General features: G+C 45.0%; 1 protein-coding gene across 2 annotated transcripts in view; it reads left to right on the top strand.

Moving 5' to 3' along the window:
* The window catches only part of Fndc1 (fibronectin type III domain containing 1), an 84,133-nt gene extending 61,067 nt beyond the window's left edge, over positions 1-23,066 (top strand). For both annotated transcript variants that reach the window (XM_076858075.2, XM_076858074.2), the window contains 9 exons: positions 3,442-3,504; positions 4,973-5,134; positions 6,552-6,782; positions 9,966-10,074; positions 15,119-15,198; positions 18,057-18,086; positions 18,799-18,960; positions 20,240-20,362; positions 22,311-23,066. In XM_076858075.2, coding sequence (XP_076714190.2) covers positions 3,442-3,504; positions 4,973-5,134; positions 6,552-6,782; positions 9,966-10,074; positions 15,119-15,198; positions 18,057-18,086; positions 18,799-18,960; positions 20,240-20,362; positions 22,311-22,426 — 1,076 coding nt within the window. In that variant the 3' untranslated portion in view covers positions 22,427-23,066. The remainder of the gene's footprint in view (positions 1-3,441; positions 3,505-4,972; positions 5,135-6,551; positions 6,783-9,965; positions 10,075-15,118; positions 15,199-18,056; positions 18,087-18,798; positions 18,961-20,239; positions 20,363-22,310) is intronic.
* The last annotated feature ends 570 nt before the right edge of the window (positions 23,067-23,636 follow it).

Below are 23,636 nucleotides of genomic sequence, written 5' to 3'. Positions count from 1 at the left end.
CGTACAAAGTTGGAACATTCTGTTTGTAACTCTCCAGTTTTAAAAGCATCTTTTCAAATATCAAAGTCTTGGCTCCCCTGGTTAAGTCATGCCCCCACCCTCCGTTAAAACACTGCTTTCAAATAATATTCTGGGAACACCCTTGGGCTGTTCAGTCATTCCAGTAATTCAAGCAGTATTTTTGTGTACTTCCTCATTTGTTATGGATGCCACACTTCCCTGTAGGCACAGATGCGTATTATATGCCTGTTTCCTGTGTATTATTGCATTTTCTCCTTTCTTCATTCACACACACATACACACACACACACACACTATGGTTTTTTTGTTGTGTGTGTTTTTCTTGATCTAACCTCTTCATTGGATAATAAACTCCTCATAGCCAAGATGTGGCTCTGCTTCATCTCCAGTCCTTGGGGGACCCAGCTATGCATCTTGGGGTATCTATTTAAGAGCTTCAGACGCAGGCATTCTCCACTGCCTAACTGGGAAGTAAAAGCCAGTGATCTCTGTTTTTCAGGTTCTGTTTCTCCATCTACAATCAAGATGATGAAATTTCATGTATTTGGAAATGTTATGAACCAGCTGAACATTCCAGAATTTGTAGCACGAGCCTGCTGCATTTCGCAGAAAACCATCGGCCAAGGAAAGCGGTTGCATTCTGCCATGGCTCACTCTCCCAACAGAAAATACACACACAGAGAAAGAGAAATCAAAATTCACTTGAGCAGGACCCATCACACCAGGTGGAAATATACCTGTCTTCCAGTGACTGTCTTTTATTTACCTTTTCTAAAATTCTACTGGGAACACTTTATTTTTTTTTGTCTTTTTTTCATATTTTTAAAAAATATCTCTGGATCTTAAGCCCTAATTCTTTGTGACATTTGCTCTCCTTTTTTTCATGACCATGGATAAACTACCGAAGAGAGTAAACTATGCTGCTGTGTGATGACTGGCAGCTACTTTTATATGAAGAAGTTCATGGTTCAGAATGGCATTCAGGTGGGGCAAAGCCAGGTGCTCAGCTTCTCTAATTAAACTGAATCTACACTTCATTACATCTGGAAGGTACTTTCCCTTGGAGTCAAGATGATGCTAATGTAGAAAAATTCTCTGAGTTTATTTTATCTTGAAAACAAGCATTGATTCAGTTAGATGCTCATTTATGCCAGAGGCCCAAACTGTCACTCATCCTAAGAAGAGATCTCAGTTTTCAGGTAGATGTGGCCTTGCTGTGACCCACTGCCTGCACCGAGTACTTCAGCATCTCAAGGAACTACCCTTAACACCAGGAATCCAAGAAGGAAATGATATGTATTTCTTATTAACTCTGGGATGCAAAAATTGTACAACTTATTCATTTTTTGCCTGGTTAAATATAAAGAAAAAATTAAACCAAATGTATAATCAGGAAAAGTAAAACGATGTTCCTAAAAGTTAAATTGACAAAGGAAAGAAAATGGTAGGCCAGGAACCAAAGGCAAGATAACCCCCAAATTGAGGGAGTGTATAACTGAAAACAGACTTGAACTGGCCCAGAAGTAGTTTGTCTTGGATGAGGAGGATTGACATGGAATGATCTCAGCAAGAGTTGTGTTTGTAGTTTTTCATGAAATGATCCTCCTGCTCCTGTAAGGCCAGATGATCTACAACTTGAGTCTTGTTATCTGTCCCTGCCCCATTAGAACACGCCTGGGCCCTCACCTCACGGGTCTACAGGTGCTGGGCTGTGACACAGGCCTCTGAGTGGTGCCCAGAGGCTTTGCTGTAGTATGAAGACTAGCTGGACAGACACCTGTGGCACTGCCCTGTCCTCACGACTGGAGTTTGTTTTAGAACATAATGTTCAGGCTGTTATTCAAGCTGGGCTCTGAAAAGAATCATTACACTGGAATATTTCTGGATCATGATGAATGATTTACTAACAAGAAAGTATTTTCAAAATTGGTGCCAAAGACCTACCGGGTGAAGGAAGTTGACGTTCTTTCCCCTTCATTTCCCCCATCATTATCCCACTTCAGAGTGATGATGCTATTAGAGCACCTTAAGATTCACAGACAGTTGGATTGGTCAGATCAACGTTTCAAAAGTTGAGACAGTTTTTATGAAGAACAAAGTATTCTTTGCAGCCAGAGGGCTCGAAGTTCAAGTCTTTTCGTTCGCCAGCTGCGTGAGTCAGGCTTGTTATGAGCCTCTCAGAGCCTTGGCGTCCTTGCCTGAGAAGAGGGTATATGTGATGAGCCCGAAGTCTCCAAGCAAGTGTGTGAAGAGTAGCCCCAAAGCAGGTCCAGAGAAGTTTCCAAGGGCAGGAGGTGTCCAGTCTCAGAGTTCCCTCCTCCTGCAGTCCCCCAAACCCCTCTTCAGAATGCTTTGTATATAAGGGCTGTGGGATTTGGGTCAAAAGGAGGGCAAGAGTTCCCCTGAGCTTTTTTTAAATTAGAAAACCCTTTTCCTCAAGTTTTTATCAAGCACAGAGAAATGTTCTCCTTTTTATAGCTGCCATCTCTAACTCCTAAGTAGAGAAAACAAAAGTTCTTTTCCTATTATTTCTTTTTTTTCAACTTAAATCACTCACTTCTTTTCTTGACCACAAGTTCCTCATTCTCTTAGTATCAGTTTAACCATTACAGGAATTTTAATAATAGTTCTCATAATTAGGTTTCCTGGAAGCCATTAAAAAAAATCTCACCTAAAGTTCTGTAAATTGCCTTGAAAGTCTAATTCTGTGGTCATAACATATCGGGGGGAGTCAGTAATGCCCAAGTTGTCTTAAACAGAAATTTGCAGACATTGGCATATCATTTGTGAAGTTCATATGTATGTAAGGAGTCTAAGTTGTGCCGATTGATCTCCTGAGTTGGTGAGAGGCTGGGAGTTAGAAGGGCAGAGAGCACAGAGAACCTGATTGGTGTCATTTGCCAAGTTAGAGGCTGGAAATAGCCCTACTTCTAGAATATTCCAGAGGCCAGTTTTGAGGGGTGGAGAAAAGGAAGATAGATGTTCAGGGTCCACAGGTCACCTTCCCCACAGCCTCCCACTCCTTGCAGCTCTCAGTGCTCCTGTGGCAGGCTTGTGGCAGGGTTGCTGAGGCCTCCCGTCAGCATCCAGGAAGCCAAAGCCGGGGCACTGAGGTGGCGGGAGGACGGCAGAGAGCGCTCTGCACAACGGGGGAGGCAGAGCGAGGGTGCACTCCTGATCAGGAGGGCGCTTGGAATGTCCTTTTCTGAGCCCAGGGGAAAGAAGGCCTGGGTTCCTTTTTGGTGTTCTGATGCCCTTCCTCCTGGAAAAGCTGAGGTGACCTGATGTTGACCTGATGTTGGTGGCCTGTTTCCAGCACCTGTTGGGGTGAATGAATTATTACGCCCTGGGGCCCAAATCTGAGAGAGCAGTGAGAAGACCCATGAGCACCTGATGACCTGTTCTTCTCTCCCTCACTAGATGAATTCTCAGGCCTGGACACAGAAATGCCCACGGAAGAGGCCTACGTCGTTTACGATGAAGGTACAGGCTGATTCTCTAGACACATGGACACTTGCCTTCCCCATCCCATAATCTGGTTTTATTTGCTGTGATCTCCTTGGCAATTTCCCTCAGGGCCAGCCCTGGGAAGGTGGTTGCAGCCCCGACCCTTTCCAAGTGACCCCAAGTGCGTATTTGATCTAAAGAAGAACAGCATGCTCGATATGCAAATGCAGCTGCCAAATAAGTCCTCTGAGCCTCCTCTTCTCTCCCTTCAAATCCTCTTTCCCTTTTAGAAATTCTGGAGCTGCTATGCCCAGCTTTCTGCTCACCTAAAACCTTGTGGTTTGACCTGTGTCCAGCCTTCTCTTTTGGCCTTTCTTTCTCACACTTTCCTCTCCTTTCGTTTCTTAATCACATCATGCTGTATATGTGTTGATTTCTTATCAAAGAATCTTTACAAGTGAAGGTAAGATTAAAAATACAAAATGCCTTGGACAGTACCTGAACAGTCTCTGGATAAATCACAACTAATGCCGTAATTGTTCTTAGGCTTCTGGGATTGTCTCCTGGGTTGAGGAAGTTGTCTCAGCAGCTAAAAAGTTCAGGAAATTTATCCCCACCCCATGCTGGACTTTGAAATCTGGGCTCTGCGGGTTCTCACAATGGTCTCATATTGCATGTCATCGCCCATAGCCCCAGTGGTTTTAAATCACAGCTGTGTGTGAATAATCTCACCTCTGATGCTTTATTTATTCATAATAAAGTGTAAAGTAGCGGCCAAATCCCACTACAATTTTCAAACAAACAAAAAAATAATTTAAAAGACTGTTAGGAAGCAAAAGAAGAGGGCTGGGGATATAGCTCAGTTGGTAGAGTGCTTACCTTGCATATGCAAGGACTTGGGTTCAATCCCCAGCACCACAAATAAGCAAAAAGAAAGCAAAGGGAGACTCCTTAGCACCTTTGGAAGCACTAAGTGTCTTTCCTATGGATAGGTGAAGTGTGTGGGAATGGTTTTATTTTCTTTTTTAAATAACAAAAGATTAGTTATCTGAATGGCATTAATCTCACCCTGCTCCCTGGGGGGGGGGGATGTCCATATACAGAAATCATATTTTTAAAAAATTCATGTTTATCTTCTGATGTGGTATTTTATTGGCTCTATCGGGAAAAGATGCAGGTGGGCGACAACTGTGGGCAGGTAGCAGGAGCATGCCAAGCTGGTTGAATGAGTTACGGGGTCTCTCCAGCTCTGATACTAAAACCTCAATTTTGTGACCTATGTATTTTTTTCTTTTTCTTCCTCTGTTTTTATCTGAAGGTGCTTTTCTGAGGAAATTGAAATGAGGAGAGAGGGTTTTTTAGTGGAAACCGATTATGTTTAAGCAGAGCAACCATTTTAGATGGCGTGCAGGTGCACAGGTGCACACACTCAGCATTTACAGTTGACTGCAAACAGTGCCCCTTTCCGGAGGTGCCCAATTACAAAGCCTTCAAATCCTTTCAGATTATGAGATTGAGACCACAAGGCCACCGGCCACCACCCAGCCCTCGGCCACCACCCAGCCCTCGACCACCGCTGCCATACCGAAGGTCATCCCAGAGGAAGGCCCCATCAGGTCCTTTCCTGAGGAAGAATTTGATGTGGCCGGACAGAAACGATTTGTTGGTAAATATAACTTCCTTAATCCGAGAAGCATGGTTTTTAACTCTTGCCCTTTGAAGAGGAGTGGAACTAATCTCTGGGCTTGGCCAAGTCAGTGCATTTTGAGAAGTTTTCCCAAAGCAAAGTTTCCACTGGGGTAATTTAGGGAGTCGGTCCTGTTTACATGCATGTGAATTTGCTTTCTGCAAAATTCAGAAGAGAAGAAGTGGGGGAACAGTTGGGAGCCCAACTGAGAGGGTTTAGGAGCTTCTCTGTGTAGACCAAGAGGGAGCAACACTTACAAATCACCAGGACCAGGGAGCATCACATGTTTAAGGTAGTGGGACAAGATTTCCCACTAGGCCTTGTCTGCACATTATTAGTTTGTTCAATTCTTCCTGAAAGGTTGCCACTCACTGAATGCAGCCACTGGCTTGATAATATCACAGAACCAAAGCTGTTTTTCTTATTTTCTATAATTTTCATTAGCCTCGAGGAGTTGGGATCTAGAAATTCCTTTTTTTTCTTCTTTCTCAGTAATTAAAACAATTTCAGCGGGCAATTCTATGTTGCTAAGCTGTGTCGCATTCTCCTCCAAGTCTTCTTTTCCCATGCCCTTAATGAACTTCCCTGATGAGACAGTTGGATTAACATGTTACTAAGTGGAGACAAGCAACAGCTTAAATTAATATCACACTTCACTGTTTCCAAAACAAGTGCTCTGCCATGAGCAGAGAACACGCCTTGCCAGCCAAGATGTGGTGGCCGGGTGTCTAAGCCGTGTGTACTTGAAGAGCAAGGACATCCATGTGAGGTAGCATTCCTGAGGCCAAGGCCAATGCCGACTTTGCCCTGCAGTTCCATGGCAGAAAGGAACCTGTACTCAGGGCTGTTACCAGCTCTGCCTCAGAGCTCTTCTGGAGATTGAAAGGCTGACTATTGTCTGGCTGTTTTCTTGTGTCTGTACCTCTGTAAAGCAAAATAGTCCACTCCCCAACACTTCCTGGTGAGATCCACAGACAGGCCCAGAAGGCCCCAGGAGAGTGGAGGGAATGAACGGTGGTGAGTGAATGCTGGTTAACTGTAGGTGGCCTGACTCACACTTTTCCAAGTGTTTGGGCATAGAAATGGCACAATGCCACAGGCTTGTATGACATTGAATTATGGCTGGGGATCTTTCAAAATCATTTTGAGGTCATCGTCATCAATGCTGGTGGGGCAGTAGAGCCTTTGCAACCTCCAGACTGACAAGTATAAGCCCCTGGGTCCATTAAGGAGAGCGAGGGGTGTGCTTTTGAGTTTGGCTTCAGGACTGAGGGCTTGGAAGCCTCTGTCTGGCAGGAGAGATGGAGTTGGGTCTGATTCCATGGAGCAGACGCTGCATTTCTGCTTCCAGAAAAAGCCTTCAGCAATCCAACCGGGTATCTCTGCTCTTTTCCAGCTCCTTATGTGACGTACCTGAGTAAAGATCCATCAGCCCCGTGCTCGCTGACTGATGCTCTGGATCATTTCCAAGTGGAGAGCCTGGATGAAATCATTCCAAACGACCTGAGGAAGAATGACCTGCCTCCTCAGCATGCACCCCGCAACATCACGGTGGTCGCCATGGAAGGCTGCCACTCTTTTGTCATCGTGGACTGGGACAAAGCCACCCCTGGAGATGTGGTAACAGGTGTGTCCTAGGCACATGCTCGGAGCTACACTGATTTATAGGTGGGAAATACAGACAGTAAGGGGTGCATAGATGAATGGACAGATGCACAGATGGATGTGTTCTTTCAATGCAATATAGGCCACAATGAAGCCTCGTGGGGTGGAACGGAGAACACTGGGTGGAAGTCAGAGTCCTGAGTCCTAGCGCTGGGTTGGTTTATGTGACCTTGAGCTAGCTGCTTTATCTCTCTGGACCTTGATTTTCTTACCTGCAAAGCATTATGTCTCCAAAATTCTATAATCCTGCAAATGGCCAGCAAGCCACTTGTGAGACCAGACCCTCCAATAAGGATGATGAAAATACTTCTCCTAAAATGCAACTCTGCCTCTCACCCTCTTTCCATGCCTGCTGGCTTCTTCCAAATCATCTGGGGTGATTCCCAGTTCCTTATGTGGGAACTGGGCAAGTTCTGAAGGCCTTTGAGATGTCCGTGAGTCCTGCCAAGAATATACTTGAAGATAAATCTTTTGAATTAAGTTCTTACAGATATAAAAATAATATTGTCCTTAACTATTTGCCTCCTTTGTACATGATGCCTCTGGGCCTGTGAGCCCAGAAGAGGAGGGCATTGGCATGCAGCTGTGTGTGCATCTTGGACAGGTGGGGGCAGTGCCAGAGGTTGAAACTTGACATCTGTCACTCTTAGGCTACTGTCTTTCATGTAATTCTAAATTTCTAATGCATTTTCTGTAGGTCATCAGTGTTATCTTTTGAAATGAGAAAAAATGTTCAAAAAAACCCAAAGAACAATTTCTCTTGTGGGATATGCACAGGGGCCCAAAAGCCACAGTAAGGAACACAGGAGATAATGCTCTTTACTGTGTAGCTGCCAGGTGTAGCTGAAGGGTTGAGGGTGCAAGGAGGGTGCAGGGTTAAGGAGTTTGGGTGTAACTAACAGTGCTGTTCACTCCAGCATGTGCTGAGACCATTTCTGTGAAGAAAAGCATTTTCCTAGCAGAAAGCAAATAAATCAACAGAAGGATGAGATTTTAGACTCAAAACAGCCAGACAGTGATTTTATTAATTGAATATGGCTTTATGAATGGCATTTTTTTTAAGCAAGCAAGTAAACATACAGAACAGATAATTGAAAAATCTTATTTTAAGCAATTTAGCTTTGATCTCTTGCTTACTTCAGGTAAACATTAGTGAGCTCTGAACCACTTGCTTCTAAGAATCATCGGTCGCAGGATGAGAGCATTGGCCACATCAAAGGTGCCACAAGGGCTCTTGTGGCGAAGAAGAGGCCTCAGGGAATTCCCAGCAAATGTCTCTGGGACTTGACCCAGACTGGATTCCTGAACCGCCCCACAGGGGCTGAGTCTCCTGTTGCCTTTGGCAGAAGAAGTCACTGTCACACATTCCACACTCCCCAAAGCTCCTGAGAGACTCAGTGTCCTCCCACAACCTACTCCTAACCCCAAACAATGCCAGGGTGCCCCAGTTCTGATGGCTCATGATGTTAGCATCAGTGACAGAGCTGAAGTGTTTGTGGGGATCTGGGCACAGAGCAGTTTGGTGCCTGGCACCCCTGAAGTATGGAGGAAAAACAGCAGGTCCCAGAAGGCTCACAGAGAGCAGGAGCCCTGCAGCAGTGAGCCAGGCACCGGCCCGTCCACCGGCAGAACAACGAAGCCAAGCAAATGCCTACATAAGGCCCCAAATACACAGAGCATCCCATGACTGGGACCTGCTGTAGGGCTTTTGGACTCTCGTGGGGACGTGGGGTTGGGGTGCAGGGCTGATTTTCACTTTCCACTCTTGTTTCATAAGCAGCCGAGTCACTATGCAACAAGGTGGCATCCAAACAACAGGAAATCCCCAAGAGTCAACATGCCCACAGCCAGTCACCTCCCCAAGTCCCTTTCACAGGAATTGCTCTGTTAGGAGCCATTCCATGGAGATACCAACATGATGACCTCAACTTTTCAGGACCTGCTCATCAAACTTCTGTAACTGGTTTAGTCTAGAACAACAGAGAAATGAGGAGGTACACTGTGCTCAGCTAATATGTTAGCAAAACCCTGAAGACTGAAAATAAAGACAGGAGGATCTGCAGGGACCAGCACCCCACAGGGGAAGCCAGAGATGAAGGCGAACAAGCTCTGCTGACCCCTGTCAGAACCAAGTGTCTAAGGCACACACATGACTCTGGATCCACCCCTGGGAGGGTCACTCTTAAATGTAAGACCCCTCCAGGCACATGTGGCTTGACTTCACTCTCGGTCAGAGAAAGAGGGTGTTTTACGGAGAGAGCAGCAATGGTTGTCAGTCCGCTTTCCAGATAATCACAAAATACCTGAGATAATTACCTTACAAAGAGAAAAGTCTTGGTTCATGGTTTCCGTGTTTCCACTCCAAGATTAGGCAGATCACTGCTTTGGGCCTCTCCTGGGGTGCTGGATGGCAGTGGCAGAAAGTGCCTCTCAGCACACACGGCTCACCCGTGACCAGGAAGCCAGAGAGAGAAAGTCGGAAGGCTCCCTGCAGTCCAGGGTCTCTCGGCCACACACCCGCATCCAGCACTCATGCCCATGTGCTTCATTTCGTGTGAAGGACGCTGTGCATGTCTCTACCAGGACATTTTTAAATGCTTTGTGAGGTACTTCTTTTGTGGTTCTGGGGATTGAACCTGGGGCCTCACACAGGGTAGGCAAGGGCTCTACCACTGAGTTATATCCCTGGTGTCCCCTACTTTTCTTTAATTTTATTTTGTGGCAAGATCTTGCTACATTGCTCAGGCTGGCCACAAACTTGCAATCCTCCTGCCTCAGCCTCCCAGGCAGCTGGGATGACAGGCGTGTGCCACTGCACCTGGGTGAGCTCACTGCTTTCATCTCCTGCTTCTTTTTCCTTTGTGTAGTCAAGACTAGATGTAATTATTTCAAGAAGCTGAGGAAGGCCAGGGACTGGGAGAAAGTAGAGAAGTGTGGAGCCAGCAAGTCACAGGGAGGGCCTTCATTTTGCTGTTCCCATCCGGATTCACCAGAAGCTGTCACAGTTATGTCCTGTCCTGACCCCGGCATGGCTTGCCGTCCTCAAAGTTCCCCACAAAGCCGTATGGATCGCCTCCTCCCTGACACACCTCTGATGTGACTTAGTTCCTCATGCTCACCGGGTTCTTCCTGTCCCCGTTCCCAGGGTACTTGGTCTACAGCGCATCCTATGAAGACTTCATCAGGAACAAGTGGTCCACTCAGGCTTCCTCTGTGACTCACTTGCCCATTGAGAACCTGAAGCCAAACACAAGGTATGATGTGTCAGCCACCCAGAAGCACAAAGGAGGTCCATGCACAGGGTCACAGGTGTCCTGTGGTTGAAAACAAAAAGGAAATGGTTAATCATGATATTTTTAAATGACCGTATTGAATTCTCTGTTTAGTTCTCACTGAACGTCAATCAGTGCTTACCAGGGTGCCGTATCTTTTTTCAGAAGTTACTGTGTATATTGTAATTGTTAGGTTATTGGGTTTGTATTTTGTTCCCTATTTTCCTAAACACCACCTGCCATTAGAGAAAGAAAGGGTGATCTGTGTGTCAAAGGGGAATTCAGTTTCTCTCAGTGTGGTGGCCTTAGGAGCACAACCCTCAGCTGAAATCAGGTGGAGCAGCAATTGCTAAATGCTGTGGTTAACTTGTGCTCAGACTCTACGATGTAGAAGTTGAGGCCATTCTAGGAAGAAGCACTGACATGAGTGAAGGTTACAAGGACCTCTTCATAAAACTGGGGGATGGCTGGAGCGTCAGAGCACCATTCTGGAAGCCCACGTTTATAGCACCCAGGGAAATGGGCACAGTGGGTTGCCAGGGTACAAGGAGACTGGATAACCATTCGTTTCCCTCTTATACTACCTGGTTTTGGTGGTCATGATCAACAGAACGCTTCTCTGGTGGGTGCACATGCGTGAAGGAGCAAGCATGTGCTGTCAAGGGGTGATGTGCTGGTAAAGTAGCTATCTGGGGGGAAATACCCCTGGTTTATGCATCCTCCAATTTCTGTGGTGTAGATGCTCCTACCCTGGCCAACTTCCAGCTGTCAGGGGCCCTAAACAGTTAATGAGGGGCTCTCACAGGCCAGAACAAATGTCTAGGGCAGCACAGCACTGCGGTGTGGAGCCAGTGGGCTTAACAAACTCAGACGGCATGAGTGCAGATCTGGGCTCCCTCCCGTCTAACAGAGAAGGCTGGAGCAAAACGCTCATTAAACAGAGCTGCGCTGCAGAGTTTAGAAGCTGGACAATATCCATGGGCACTGAGAGGCTTCTGAACTAGCAGAGAACTTTCCTCAGGACATCTTAATGTGCCTTTTGGGCTCACTTGAACTGAGCTTCCATAAACCATTATGCATTTCAGGGTTTGGCAAGTGAAAACCAAGTAGTAAAGCAGAAAACCGAAAAAGCACTTTTCTTGAACTTTCCCTGATAGTAATGAGAAATTGGTTAACTAGGGAAAACAAAACCAGCCGAGTTAGAGACAATGGGGTGAACATCTTTTTATGGTGTGCAGAGTGACAGTGCTTATCCAGCCCGGTCACCAAATCTGACACCGTCCAGATGTTTTGCCCCAGAGCCACTTGCCATGGAACTGGAACCCTGTCTCCGGGTCCCACTCAAGTCCAGTGTTGTTCACAACTCCTGCTGCCATACTGAAGTGGAGTTTTTAATGATGTCAGGAGGTGGTTACGGGGCATGATGGGTTATTCATTCTTTCAACAAGCATTTCCCAGAGTCCATGCATCAAGCTCTTCCTGTGCGTTTGATCTGGGCGAGACCACCAAATTAGGAAGGCAGGAGCGTGGTTAGGACGCTCAGACCCTCATGGAGCTTCCAGTCCTGTCCTCGTGAACATCTAGTCTGGTGGGGAAGTCAGATGTTTACAAACAGCGAGTGTTTGTCTCGGGATGCCGTCAGGTGAGTTGAGGAGGCAGGCAGTCAGGTAAGCTTCCGCGCAGAAGGTAGATGAACAAAATAGGAAGCAGTTGAGCTGGAGGAAAAGTGAGTGGGGTGAGGGCAATCGCTGAGGCAGCAGGAAGCCCCAAGGCAGTGTTCTGGGGAGAAGGGGAGGCTTGAAAGGAGGCGGGGCAGGGGGAGAGGAGGCTGCACAGACAGTGCAGGGCTCCCCGTGCAGGCCCGAGGACAGACTGCAGCCCTGCCTCTTCCCCTCCACCCCAGGGCGCAGGTTCTTCGCTCCTGGGATGGAGGGTGCTGGCGGAAGGCCATACCCAGCTCACCCTCCACCACTTCCCTCAGAGCCTCCGAAGCAGCGGCTGATTTCTGCAGCTAGAGGGTGATGTGGCATGAACACACTTATTGTCCCGCATCACACAAGCTGGGGCTCCATGGAGTCAGGTGTGGTCCTAGTGTGCAACCCACTGAGATATGTCGTCCCAGTCCCTGGGGAAACCTGCCTCGGAGTCACCATAGGAGAGACAAGAAGTTAGTCCCCTCACAAGTGGAGCCAGATTCCACCTAGGAGGTCGGTCAGTCAGCTTGTCATTGCTGTGACCCAAATGCCTGAGAAAAACAGCTTCAAGACAGGAAGCAGAGGGAGAAGAAGAAAGGGGGGAGGACAAGACACACCCTGCCAGGTGCACCCTGTGACCTGTTCCTCCCCTGGGCCTGGCTGCCTATGGTTTCCACCACCTCCCAATAATGTCATCAAATCATGAATCCATCCATGTGGATTAATCCATTGATGACATCAGAGCCCTCATGATCCAGTTACGTACTGGAAGCCCCACTCTGAACATTGCTGCACTGGGCACCAAGCCTTCAACACACGAGTCTTTGGGGACATGCCAAATCCAAACCATAACCGGGGGAAACATTTGATCCTTGTCTTTCTGAGTCTGGCTTGACATGATCTCCGGTTCCATCCATTTTCCTGCAAATGGGATGATTCTGCTCTTTATGGCTCACTAATGCTCCATTGCATACATATACCACATTTTCTTTATCCATTCATCTGTTGATGGACACTGAGGCTGACTCCACAATTTGGCTATTGTGAATTATGCCATGATAAGTGTGGGGGTGCGGTGTCTCTATAGCATGCTTACTTTAATTCCCTTGGGTATTTACCCAGGAGTGGTATAGCTGGATCGCAAACTGTACTTCTATTTTTAGTTTCTTGAGGAACCTTCATACTGATTTCCATAGAGACTGCACTGATTTACATTCCCACCAAAAATATATAAGGGTTCCTTTCCCCCAGAATCTTCACCAGCATTTATTGTGCTTTGTATTCTCGATGTTAGCCGTTCTGACTGGCCGTTAGAGAAGAGAGAGAGAGGAGCAAAGGGAAAGGAGGGTGGGGAAAGGAAGGGCCATGGCGTGAACATGATCAAAGCATATCATCTGCATGTAAAATATGCCACAGTGAAACCCGTTACTCTCTATAATTAAAATGCAATAGTAATAATAGAAGCTAGAGCCTCATCATCAGCTTTGGTGGTTTATAAACTGGATCTTGTTTTTGACTTGAAGTGACCACAATCTACCCTGTTGACTACACTCAGCCCCAGTTACTCTTTGGAGGCTGCATATTTTAAATCCCTTCTTACAGTACAAAGATGTGTCATCAGTAAGGCTATTCAAAAGAAGTGCCAAAACTTACATAAGAAGGAGAGGCTTGGGCTGCTTTTGTTGTTTGGATGAGGCAGAGACTATTATTTGGAGTATGAAATAAATATTTTAGTTGGTAGAAAAAATTTAATGTGGTTTTCAAAAATGGGAATTTTACTTTTCCCCCTAATTTCTTGTTGTTTTCCAGCTCAACATGTTTCCATTTACTTTGACTCAGTAGTGAAGTTCATATGGAAATGTCTTTGGACTTGGCACATGAGGGAGAGTAGACTTGGACAGCCCTTGGGTTTCAGTGGTAAAACAAAATTGATGTCAACAAGCGACAGTCCCCTAGCATGTTAGTTGTCCCTCCAGTTGCATGAGGAGCTTGGAACAGGGTATTAGGAGGGATCCAGCAAGGACTTACAGAGTTATTCATCAGAAGTACTCCTTGTAGCTGCTGAACGTCTCTTTCCTTGTGTTTAATTCCTTTCTTTGAGGATAAAACAATCTGTGAAATTTGCCCAGGATCACTGATGTATGCCAAGCTTGAACTGCTGCAGGGTTCTGCCCTAAATCCTTCGGTGACTGCTGGATAGGGGTGTGCATGCTGGGAGACACACTGCAGGGCGGATTGAGATTTTAGAAAAATATGTTCTTAATTGGGCCTATCTTTTTTTAAAGAATTGAAATTTAGAAATGAATACACCTAAATGAGTTGTGAATGACTTAAGAAGACAGTTTTACCAAATGGTTTTTCTCTGCTGGTTAGTCAAACCACAGGAAAATATGCACTTGTACTGGGAGGTGAGGGGCCGCCCTAAGCCTCTGCTGTCCCAACACACAGCAGGCAGGCTTGCTCCTGGGCAGCTGGCCGGTGTGACAGGCCTTGAATGTAAACAATCTATCTTTCAAAACCTGAGTGCATTTGAGTTAGTACGTGTGCTCTGTGTGCCTGACAAGATAAAGAATTTTGGAACACTTCAGAGTGACCTTCTTGCTGGCTAAAAGTCAGAGAAAAAGACTCTCCAGGGTGCAGCTAGCCACCACTCGAAGGGATGTTTTATCCCTCTTTTCACCTATAAATGACAGTGAGTTGGGAGAGCCAGAGTGACACCTGGAATCCCAGAAGTGAGGATGTCACAGACATTAAGGACAGTGGGTCATACCCTGGAGCTGGTCTCCAGAACATCTCGGCCGCTGCTTCTTATCTGCTGATCCTCTAAGAGTGACACTTCAGATGCCTGGAGACTCGGTATCCCCAAGATGAACAGATGACACAGTTAGTGTATATTCCAAAATGAAGATCAACCCTGCAGCAAAGCCTCTGTCTCCTCCTTTTCCACACCCACACCCCCTTCCTGGACTTGCTTCTCTTTCCTTGGGTGCAGAAACTCACAGCCGGGTCACTTGTAGCACCATCCGTTCCTGGCTCCAGTGCCACCCCAGCACTCCTCCTGCGCCCTAGACACTGTTGTCTTGTTAGTTCTGACTTTTTGCCTCATGACCATTCTGTTCCAATTTACCATGTGTTTACATTAACCGTATGATTTCAAAAAGCTATAAAACATGAGAAAGTTCAGAAAAAAAGACAAAGGTCACAAGTGATGTGGACATTCATAAAGATGGGACTTCAAGCCTCTCCAGGGAGTAGGAGCTCAGTAGTTTAGAATCTGCCTCGTCGTACAAAAGTCAATTTCTCTTTCAAAAGATGTTTTCTTCCGATTTCAGGTACTACTTTAAAGTTCAAGCCAAAAATCCTCACGGCTATGGACCCATCAGCCCTTCGGTCTCTTTTGTTACAGAATCAGGTATGAGCCTCATGCACATTCTCACTTTACTTCTCTTGGAAATGAAATTAAAGATCAAAAACTATGATGACCACAGAGTAGAAAGTAAAAAAGTAAAACTCTTTTCCATTGGATGAGTTCATACTGGATTTCCCTTTATAAAGTCAGCACTATTTTTTTTTCCTGCTACTTTAAAATTTGGAATGAAACTAGAAGTAGTGTTCACTGGTTCCCTGGGGAGCACAAAAGTCAATTTCCAATGAAAGGAAGAAAAAAAATCTAGTTTTCAACCAGGTGGGGAAGATAAGTTTGAATCCATGTGTATAAAATGTAGTTTCAGAGTTGGTGTGTGTGTGTGTGTGTGTGTGTGTGTGTGTGTGTGTGTGTGTGTGTTTGAGTAGCTGATAAGTATCTATGCCAGTTGGTCTGAGAGTTGCTTCTCCAGTTAGCCAAGACCCTAAGACCCAGGGTCCCCTCTAAGATCTAAGATGTCTGTCCTTAATATTAAGAGTTAATTAAGGTATAATTAAGGTATTATTCAGTCTCATCAACAATATGACTTTGGAGCATGTCCTCACATTTTGGGATGCTAGTGGGCAAAGTTTTCAGGCCTTTCAATAAATGTTCCTTTGGCCTACAGTCTGAGGCCACGCGTGCAGGGATGGCCCACAGTGACCATTCTTGGGTTAGTGACTTCCTTTTTCCATGTGGGAAGCCAAGCTAGAGTTCAGACCAAGACAGGCTGAGTCGGCTCTGACCCACACCTTCTGGCTGCCATATTTCCTATATGTTACTTGATTCCAGAAAATCTGTCATTAAAAGATATTTTAAGCGTAATGATTTAAAATCTACTGGATCAAAATATGTGGAAAAAATGATCTTTTATGAGAATATGCTTTATGTTGGAAATGTAGGCAAAAGACCCCAAAAGCGTTTTCACTTATTTCACATAGGAAATGTGTTTGCTAATGTAGGGAATGTATACATGTTCACGCTGCATTTCCTAAAATCAAAGTGGGCCTTTGGGACCAGAATGAATGCAATCAGGTCAATCACGAAAACAATTCAAATCCAAGAAGCTCAGGTCTGAAATGTATCTGAAAGTAGAAAGTGACCCGCTGGGCATGCTATTTCCAGGACTCTAACTAAAGTCAACTTCTGAAGGTCCATTCTCTTCTGCCCTCTCTACCCAGCAAAGCTCTGGCCTATCCTTTGTGGCCTCCAAGGGCAGGTGAAGAAGATGAAGGCCCCACCCCAACCTTGAGCCCCAATCTCTGGGGATAGACCTAGGAACCCCATTTCAGTGAGCTCCTGGGAGACCCTAACACACTTGGAGTTTTGAATTATTTGCTCTGTCATTTTATTCATTTTATTCAATCTCTATATTTGGGTCTCTTCTTCATTTTGTGCTACCCTACTGAAAATGGTCAGGTTACAACAGGAACATACCAAGTAGGTGAAGTTGGTATTTGCTGAACATAGTATCCACGAGGTCAGGTGTTGTTGCTGGTGTTCCATATAGTTCCCTATCTTGTCCCAGAATATGTGAGACTTTTGCTAGCAGACTGTTGAAACTGAGGAGCTCCAGAGCAGGAGAGCAAAACAAGCCCTTTCCCTTTAAGCTAGGTGTGTCAATCTATTTGGTATACAACAGATGATGGCAGAATAAATAGTTTGTACAACGTACAGCATGAGGGAGACTTGGGCATGCCATATTCTTGTGCTGACAGTAGAGGCAGGTTCCGTGAGTGTACACATGTGTTGTCATCCATAGGCTGCATCTGCTAAGAGAGCAACTTACTGCATGATAATTTTTTAATAATAAAAAGAATGGTCTGTATCTATCTAGTCCATGGCTAGACTTTTTCCAAAGCAGAATTCCTTAAAAGGGAAATTTCATATTCTCTTAAATGGAACTAATTGGACTAAGGCATAGATGGGTTTTATGAAGAGCAATACTGGGGTGTAATGGCATACAGTAAGCTGCACACAATTAAGCGGTGCTCCTTAATAAGTTCCGAGTTATATTCATACGCACGAAGTCCTCACTACTGTGATGATGATGAGCATGTCCATCACTCCCAACAATTGCCCCTGCTCGGGGGGGGGGGGGGCGGGTACAGCCTCCCACCCTGCCCTCTCACACATAGTATGCGGTTCTTTGGCTTCTTTTTTTCACCATTAGTCATTTTGAGATTCATCCATATCACTGTGTGTATAAGTAGTTCATTCTCTTCTATTACTGATCAGTATCTTATTATACAGCTATGCCACGACTCGTTTATGCAATCCCATTAGCTGTTGGTGATCATTGGGGTTATTTCTGTTTTCTGACTCTTGCAAAGATACTATAAACATTCATGTACAAATGTTTGTATGAATATGTATTTTTAACTTCTTTTGGATAAATGCTTATGAGTGGAATGGATAGACTAGATAGTAGGTATATGTGTACTTTGTTTTAAAAAATACATATATCAAACTGTTTCCAAAGGTAGAGAATGCCATGAGGTCAGGTGTCCGTTGTTGGAGTTCCACATATAGTTCCCTTTACCTTGTCTCAGGGTATTTGAGACTTTGCTACCAGACTTTTGAAACTAAGTATTGAATTATTTTGTAGGCATCCCAATATCAAAACATTATTTTCAGAGACCCACAACTTTTATGTAAATAAAAAGACAGTTAACTAGAAAAGAGTATTCTCAAAAGGGAATAATTAGAAAATAAAAAACTAAGGGAAAACTTTGGCATATAATAAGTAACATTTATTTTTTTCTGTATTCCAGTTTGGTTAGCTCTTTCAATTACAATAAATCTTTAAACATTTACACGATTGTGAAATGTGATACAAAGTCAATTATTTCTTTTTCATTCTACAGATAATCCTCTACTTGTTGTGAGGCCACCAGGTAAGTCTCTCTTTCCGAGGATTTTAACCTTATGGTCATCATATTCCCTAACGAGAGATTGCTGTGATCCCTCACAAAGAGAAACGCTGGACCACTTTTGCATTTTAATAATTTTCTGACAACTTCCATCTATCCTTGATCCAGGTCTATGGAAAAGATTGACTTGGAAATGTTTCAAATATGCCAAAACAGTCAATATATATGAGAAATCATGGAGGAGTAGTCAATGTCTATAAAAAAGATACTCTATTTACACCAGCCCTGGGAATATTGTAGAATGCCAAAAAGATACATACCATGAAGTTTTTCTTTGTTTTTCAAACAAACCAAGAAAGCCCTGTTATTAAAGTTCAAGCAGGAAGAGTAGGAGTTAATGCTGAGCGACTTGGGGAAGGATGGTGAGCCCCACAGGATCAAAATGGCCATTGCAGCCAATTTTCCTTGAGGCGTAGTCTAACCTTTAATTCTGAGAATTTATTGAAACAAAAATACCTTAAGTAAATATGATCAGGTAAAAGAACCCCCCGGTTGTACTTTAGTACTTAAAAAGAAGAGGAAAATCCAAAAGGGTGCTTGTTGGGAGGCGGGAAAACCTTGCTCGGAGAAGCCTTCAGGAAGGGAGGGCCAGGGCATAAGTCCACTTTCCAGATACTCTGCAAGAATCAACGCTGCAAGCTCCCGTCACTTAGAGGGTGTACTCTGTGTTGTCAAGGTGGTGAGCCCATCTGGATCCCGTTTGCTTTCAAACATGACCCTGGCTACACCGACTGCCATGGCCGGCAGTACGTGAAGCGGACGTGGTATAGAAAGTTTGTGGGAGTTGTGCTCTGCAATTCGCTGCGGTATAAGATCTATCTCAGTGACAACCTGAAAGGTAGGTCTTTGAGCATGGCTGGCTCTTGCTGGTATGCAGTTTTGGTCTGCCCAGGTACTAACTTGACCCAACAGGTGCATGTGCATGCACATGTGTTAGGGGCTGGACCCTTGTGACCACACCCCCCCCGCCAGGCTCTAATACAACCAGTGCTGTAGGTTCCACTCTGGGGTCGCTAGATTTTCCATTGGCATGCAAAAACATCTTTTTGAAAATCTACTACACTTGAGGAATGAAGTCCAAAATTCTATACAAAATTTTATAAAGCCTATTTTTGTTTGCTATTAATTGGATAATGATAAATGAGGATAAACTGGAAGAATTGAGGAAAGTCCACCTTCCAGGCTTTTGCCACAACCACTACTTTTCAAAGAAAAAATGTAGATGGTGGCACAAATATCAGCAGTTCTATTTGTTTTGTGTCACAATAAAAATGTTTTTATCATAGTAGGGATCAAAACAAAGAGTGATGTGAAGACCCAGAACTACCAGCCCTTCAAAATGCCAGCTAGCTTTGACTCACCACCTACACTGGGCTGGTTATTTTTTTTTAACTCACACAACTTTTAATTTTCAATTAAAATTGAAAACTTATAATTTTAGCAAACATATATTTCAGAATTTCCTTCAGCTGGTATATACTTTCCACTGGCCAGTTTTTTAATTTAAAATTTTCTTATTAGCAAGGATTATGTAAAGACGGGGTCAAAACAAAGTCTCCCCTTCCATTCCCTGCTCTGCAATTCTGGGTATCCATGTCTCCCAAAAGCAGGTACACTCTCTGTGTGCACCTTTGTCTTCCCCTGCCTCAGAATTGTTAGTGTGTCCCAGGGTGGGGAGATGACTTGGCCTTCCTGTGCTGTGTGGTCAGCACCACGGACAGCGTCCCATGCTGCCCTGGGGCCTCCCTCTCCCATGTGGGAAGACAGGTTCTCCTATTCAGACACACTAATTATTCCAAAAGTGATTCTCTACCGCAGTTTTCTTCATTCCTTTTTTAAAAAAATAAGGCATAAAAGTTCTCTCATTTATATGTTAAACTCTAGATTGCTCACAGTTTCCCCCTACTGAACATCGTTAAGTATTCAGTGTGTGATCTTGCTGAATCTTCATGAACTTCCCGAGGCTGGTGCCACTATCACCATTTTTTCATTAGAAACATAGAACACACAATTTCAATCATGTGCTCAGCTCAAATGGCCTTAAAGCTTGTTCCAGCTCCTTGGCCTGCTGTGACATTCTCTGAGGAGTCCCTGACCTGTGACGGTTCTTTATGCAGATACATTCTACAGCATCGGAGACAGCTGGGGAAGAGGCGAAGACCATTGCCAGTTTGTGGATTCCCACCTTGATGGAAGAACAGGGCCTCAGTCCTATGTAGAGGCCCTCCCTACCATTCAAGGTAATGGGAACAAATGCTTCTGCCCAGAGGAGAGAAACAGGTTAACAGGAGGAGGAAATTCACTGTAGCTCCACCTTTGATTTGCCATCTGAAGATGGATGTTGGGAGCACTTGGGATCATAAAAGTGAAAATAAGGAACCAAGGAATCAAAATACTCCTACCCTGTGCTGGGCATGGAGTGAGCCTTGAAGAAACAGGGAGTTCAAAGGGATCTGTGAGGACTCTCTTAGGGACACGCCCAGTAACTGTGAAGAGCAAGAAGGCAAGAAGGTCACTTGGTGAACACCATGCTGAATAGACAAGGACAGGTTGTGTCACTTGATCGTTGTGTGGGCAGGCCGAGGTGCATGTCACAGTCACTGAATTCAAAGGAGGCACCACTTGAGGTGTTAAGAAGGGTTTAGTGTGAGGCAGAGTCTTAAAGGACTGGCTGGACGGGTGGAGGGGAGAGCCTTTCAGAGGAGACACGCACAGGTGAGCGTACAGAGAAGACAAAGGTCAAGTTGCAAACCCACCAGGACAGGTTTCAGAATCAGTACACCTGACATCATGGAGTGAGGACATGTATCATCTCAGAGGTTAGCAACCGGTAACATGTGACTCATTCACTTAGCCCTCCAAGCAAACAAATCAATAGGACAACTCAGTGAAACCCAGTACCTTTCCCCTTATGCAGTCAACTCTTCATGTTCTGGCGTTTTCAGGCATAATGGATACTCATCTAACAGGCTCCTTATTCTGAAAAAAAAATTCATGAATGGTATATGAATTACCATGTTCAAAGTAACAGGTAAAGAAACACTAAAATCAATGGAATGGTAAAATGAGTGTACCAGGGCTGTCTCACCTAGAGAAACGGAACAGTTAGTGTTCATTCATGGAGATTTATTTTGAGGAGTCGGTCCACATGACTGTGGACACTGGCAAGTTCAATGTGTGCGGAGTAAGGCAGGCTGGAGGCTCAGGGAGGAGACCGTGTTGCAGTTCAGGTCTGAAGGCTGGCTGGGGGCAGAATTCCTTCCCCTTTCCAGAATGGAGGTGATCAGTCATTTTTACTGACTTTCAACTGAGTGGATGAGGACCACCCACGTTATGGAGGTGATCTGTTTTCAGTCCCCTGGGTTGGATTTTGGCTTATCTAAAAAGTACTTTCATAGAACTCTCCAGAGTAACATTGGATTAAATATGTAGCCTCATCTGGTTGACCTTCACAGTCAACATGCAAAGTATATCACAATGCACAGTGTTTGAAGTCCTTGTGGTGCCCCAGGGTTACGGTATTCCACTGTTTCTGTGACCATGGTCATGGCATTGGCCCTGGGCATAGGTACTGATTAATCCATGTGCTCCATGGCAGAGCGGCAAGAGGTCATTTATTTGGCAAGGTCAAGAATGAGAGCAGTTGTTGAGTTTTCCAAAATTTTGATGAGGCTGGAGCGCCCCGTCTGCTTGCAGACAGAAGTGTTCAGAATGCTACAGGATCCTTTTCTCTGAGAGATTTCCTGAAAGATCTAAAAGTCTGCCTGGATTCTGAGAATCAAGCCTTGGCGTTTTGAGGCTCTGGCAAGTTGGAGGCTCTCAGCTCAGTGAGGGTGGGAGGGAATCTCACCCAGCGTTGTTCACCTAGCTCAGGGCCTGCCCTTCCATGGGTGCTCAATGTTGTCTAAAGTCACCTTCTTCTGTGGAGAGAAAGGGAGAGGATAATGACCACTACTCTCTGCTACCTGCGTCATGCACCTGTGGGACCAGGTTGTCTCACAAATCATGCTTGGGACCTCAGGCTCTCATCTTCCCACCAAAAGTGGCTTCAGTGGTAACACTTGTCGTATGAGCCACTCACCAGAGGACTTCTCTTTGAAAGGACATTATAAGGATGGGGATTTTTCCCTTTTGGTTCAGTTGATTTTGACGCATTTTCTGCCCTGCTCTTTCCTGTTGCTTTTGCAGGTTACTATCGCCAGTATCGCCAGGAGCCTGTCAGCTTTGGCCAAATCGGTTTTGGAACCCCCTACTACTATGTGGGCTGGTACGAGTGTGGGGTCTCCATCCCAGGAAAGTGGTGACCACAGGATCATCACACTGCACGTTGACCTGCTCAGCCCCGTTGACTAGTTCTTACCATGGGCTGTGAGCAGAAGGATGGAGAAAGACCGTGCCCCAAGCCCAGATACCCACTGGGTGTCATGGCGGCCACGTGATGGACACTGGACATTTTGGTCATCTTCAGTCTGAAACCCAGTTGCACTTCTTGGCCTGGACTCAGTTTTGTGGAAACTTCACTTCTGCACAATTTTTTTGTTTGTAAGAGCAGATCTCAGAGACATCTGAAACCAGCAGCTGATTCAGGGCGAGTTCCAGGCTCTAGGCACAAAACTCAAACCCTCCAATGTCTCCAGGGAACAGCATGAGCATGCTGTGCTTGCTTCATAAAACACTTTCTGTTTTTTCTCATTCTCGACTCCTCCAAAATCAGCTGAATTTAAGCTTCAGGTCTTTTTGTATGCACTAGAACTGAATTACTAAAAATACTGCTAAAGAAAATATATTCTACTTAAGATTTTTTCTATGGACTTACCTACCACTAGACTAAATGCATCCAATTTTATTTGTAAATTCTCAATTTTGATATGTATATATGTATATATGCATATACATATCCACACTTGTCTGCAAAAAATACTGATTAAAATGGCTGAATTTGTACTTGTTCACTTGATAAATGCATGTGGGACTTTTTGGAAAAGGCGTGGTTTATTAACATGTAGAAGTCACCAGGGATGGGTACTCTGCATAGAATAATGACGGTGGAGAGGAAGCCGTTCTTCCTGTGGATGGTGCTGGGCTCTGGTGATGAGGAGGAGGCAGAGATGCTGCTGTGAATGAGCAGTGCCCTTGTCTTTGCCAACCAAGTGCCTGCTCTTTCCACACCAGGTGGAAAGCATCTTTGTTGCCTCTGTTGAGGTGCACCTAGTATGTTCCAGACAAATTAAGAGTTTAGATCCCCAAAGATGATTTAGAGTCTTGTTTTTAAAAATTATGTTTCTCTTTCCTTCCTAGCTCAGTATCTACTCCTTGAAATAGAAGCATCTTGCCTCTCTTGACTGTTGCATGAGAGGGTTTCTTTAGACACTTTATTCTCATTCTCTTTGAAATATTCTGCCCTTGCCGCTCACTTGGCTCACCCCTGTCCCTCAGGCCACCCTATGGAGGGACGGATTGTCTTCTTGCACCAGGCATCAGCCACCAAAGAAGCAGTGGTGGAGATAGCTATAA

This window comes from Callospermophilus lateralis, chromosome 6, assembly GCF_048772815.1.
Source record: "Callospermophilus lateralis isolate mCalLat2 chromosome 6, mCalLat2.hap1, whole genome shotgun sequence".
NCBI lineage: Eukaryota > Metazoa > Chordata > Mammalia > Rodentia > Sciuridae > Callospermophilus > Callospermophilus lateralis.
The sequence above is the reverse complement of the archived record's forward strand: the minus strand, read 5'-3'. Positions and strand labels throughout refer to the sequence as shown.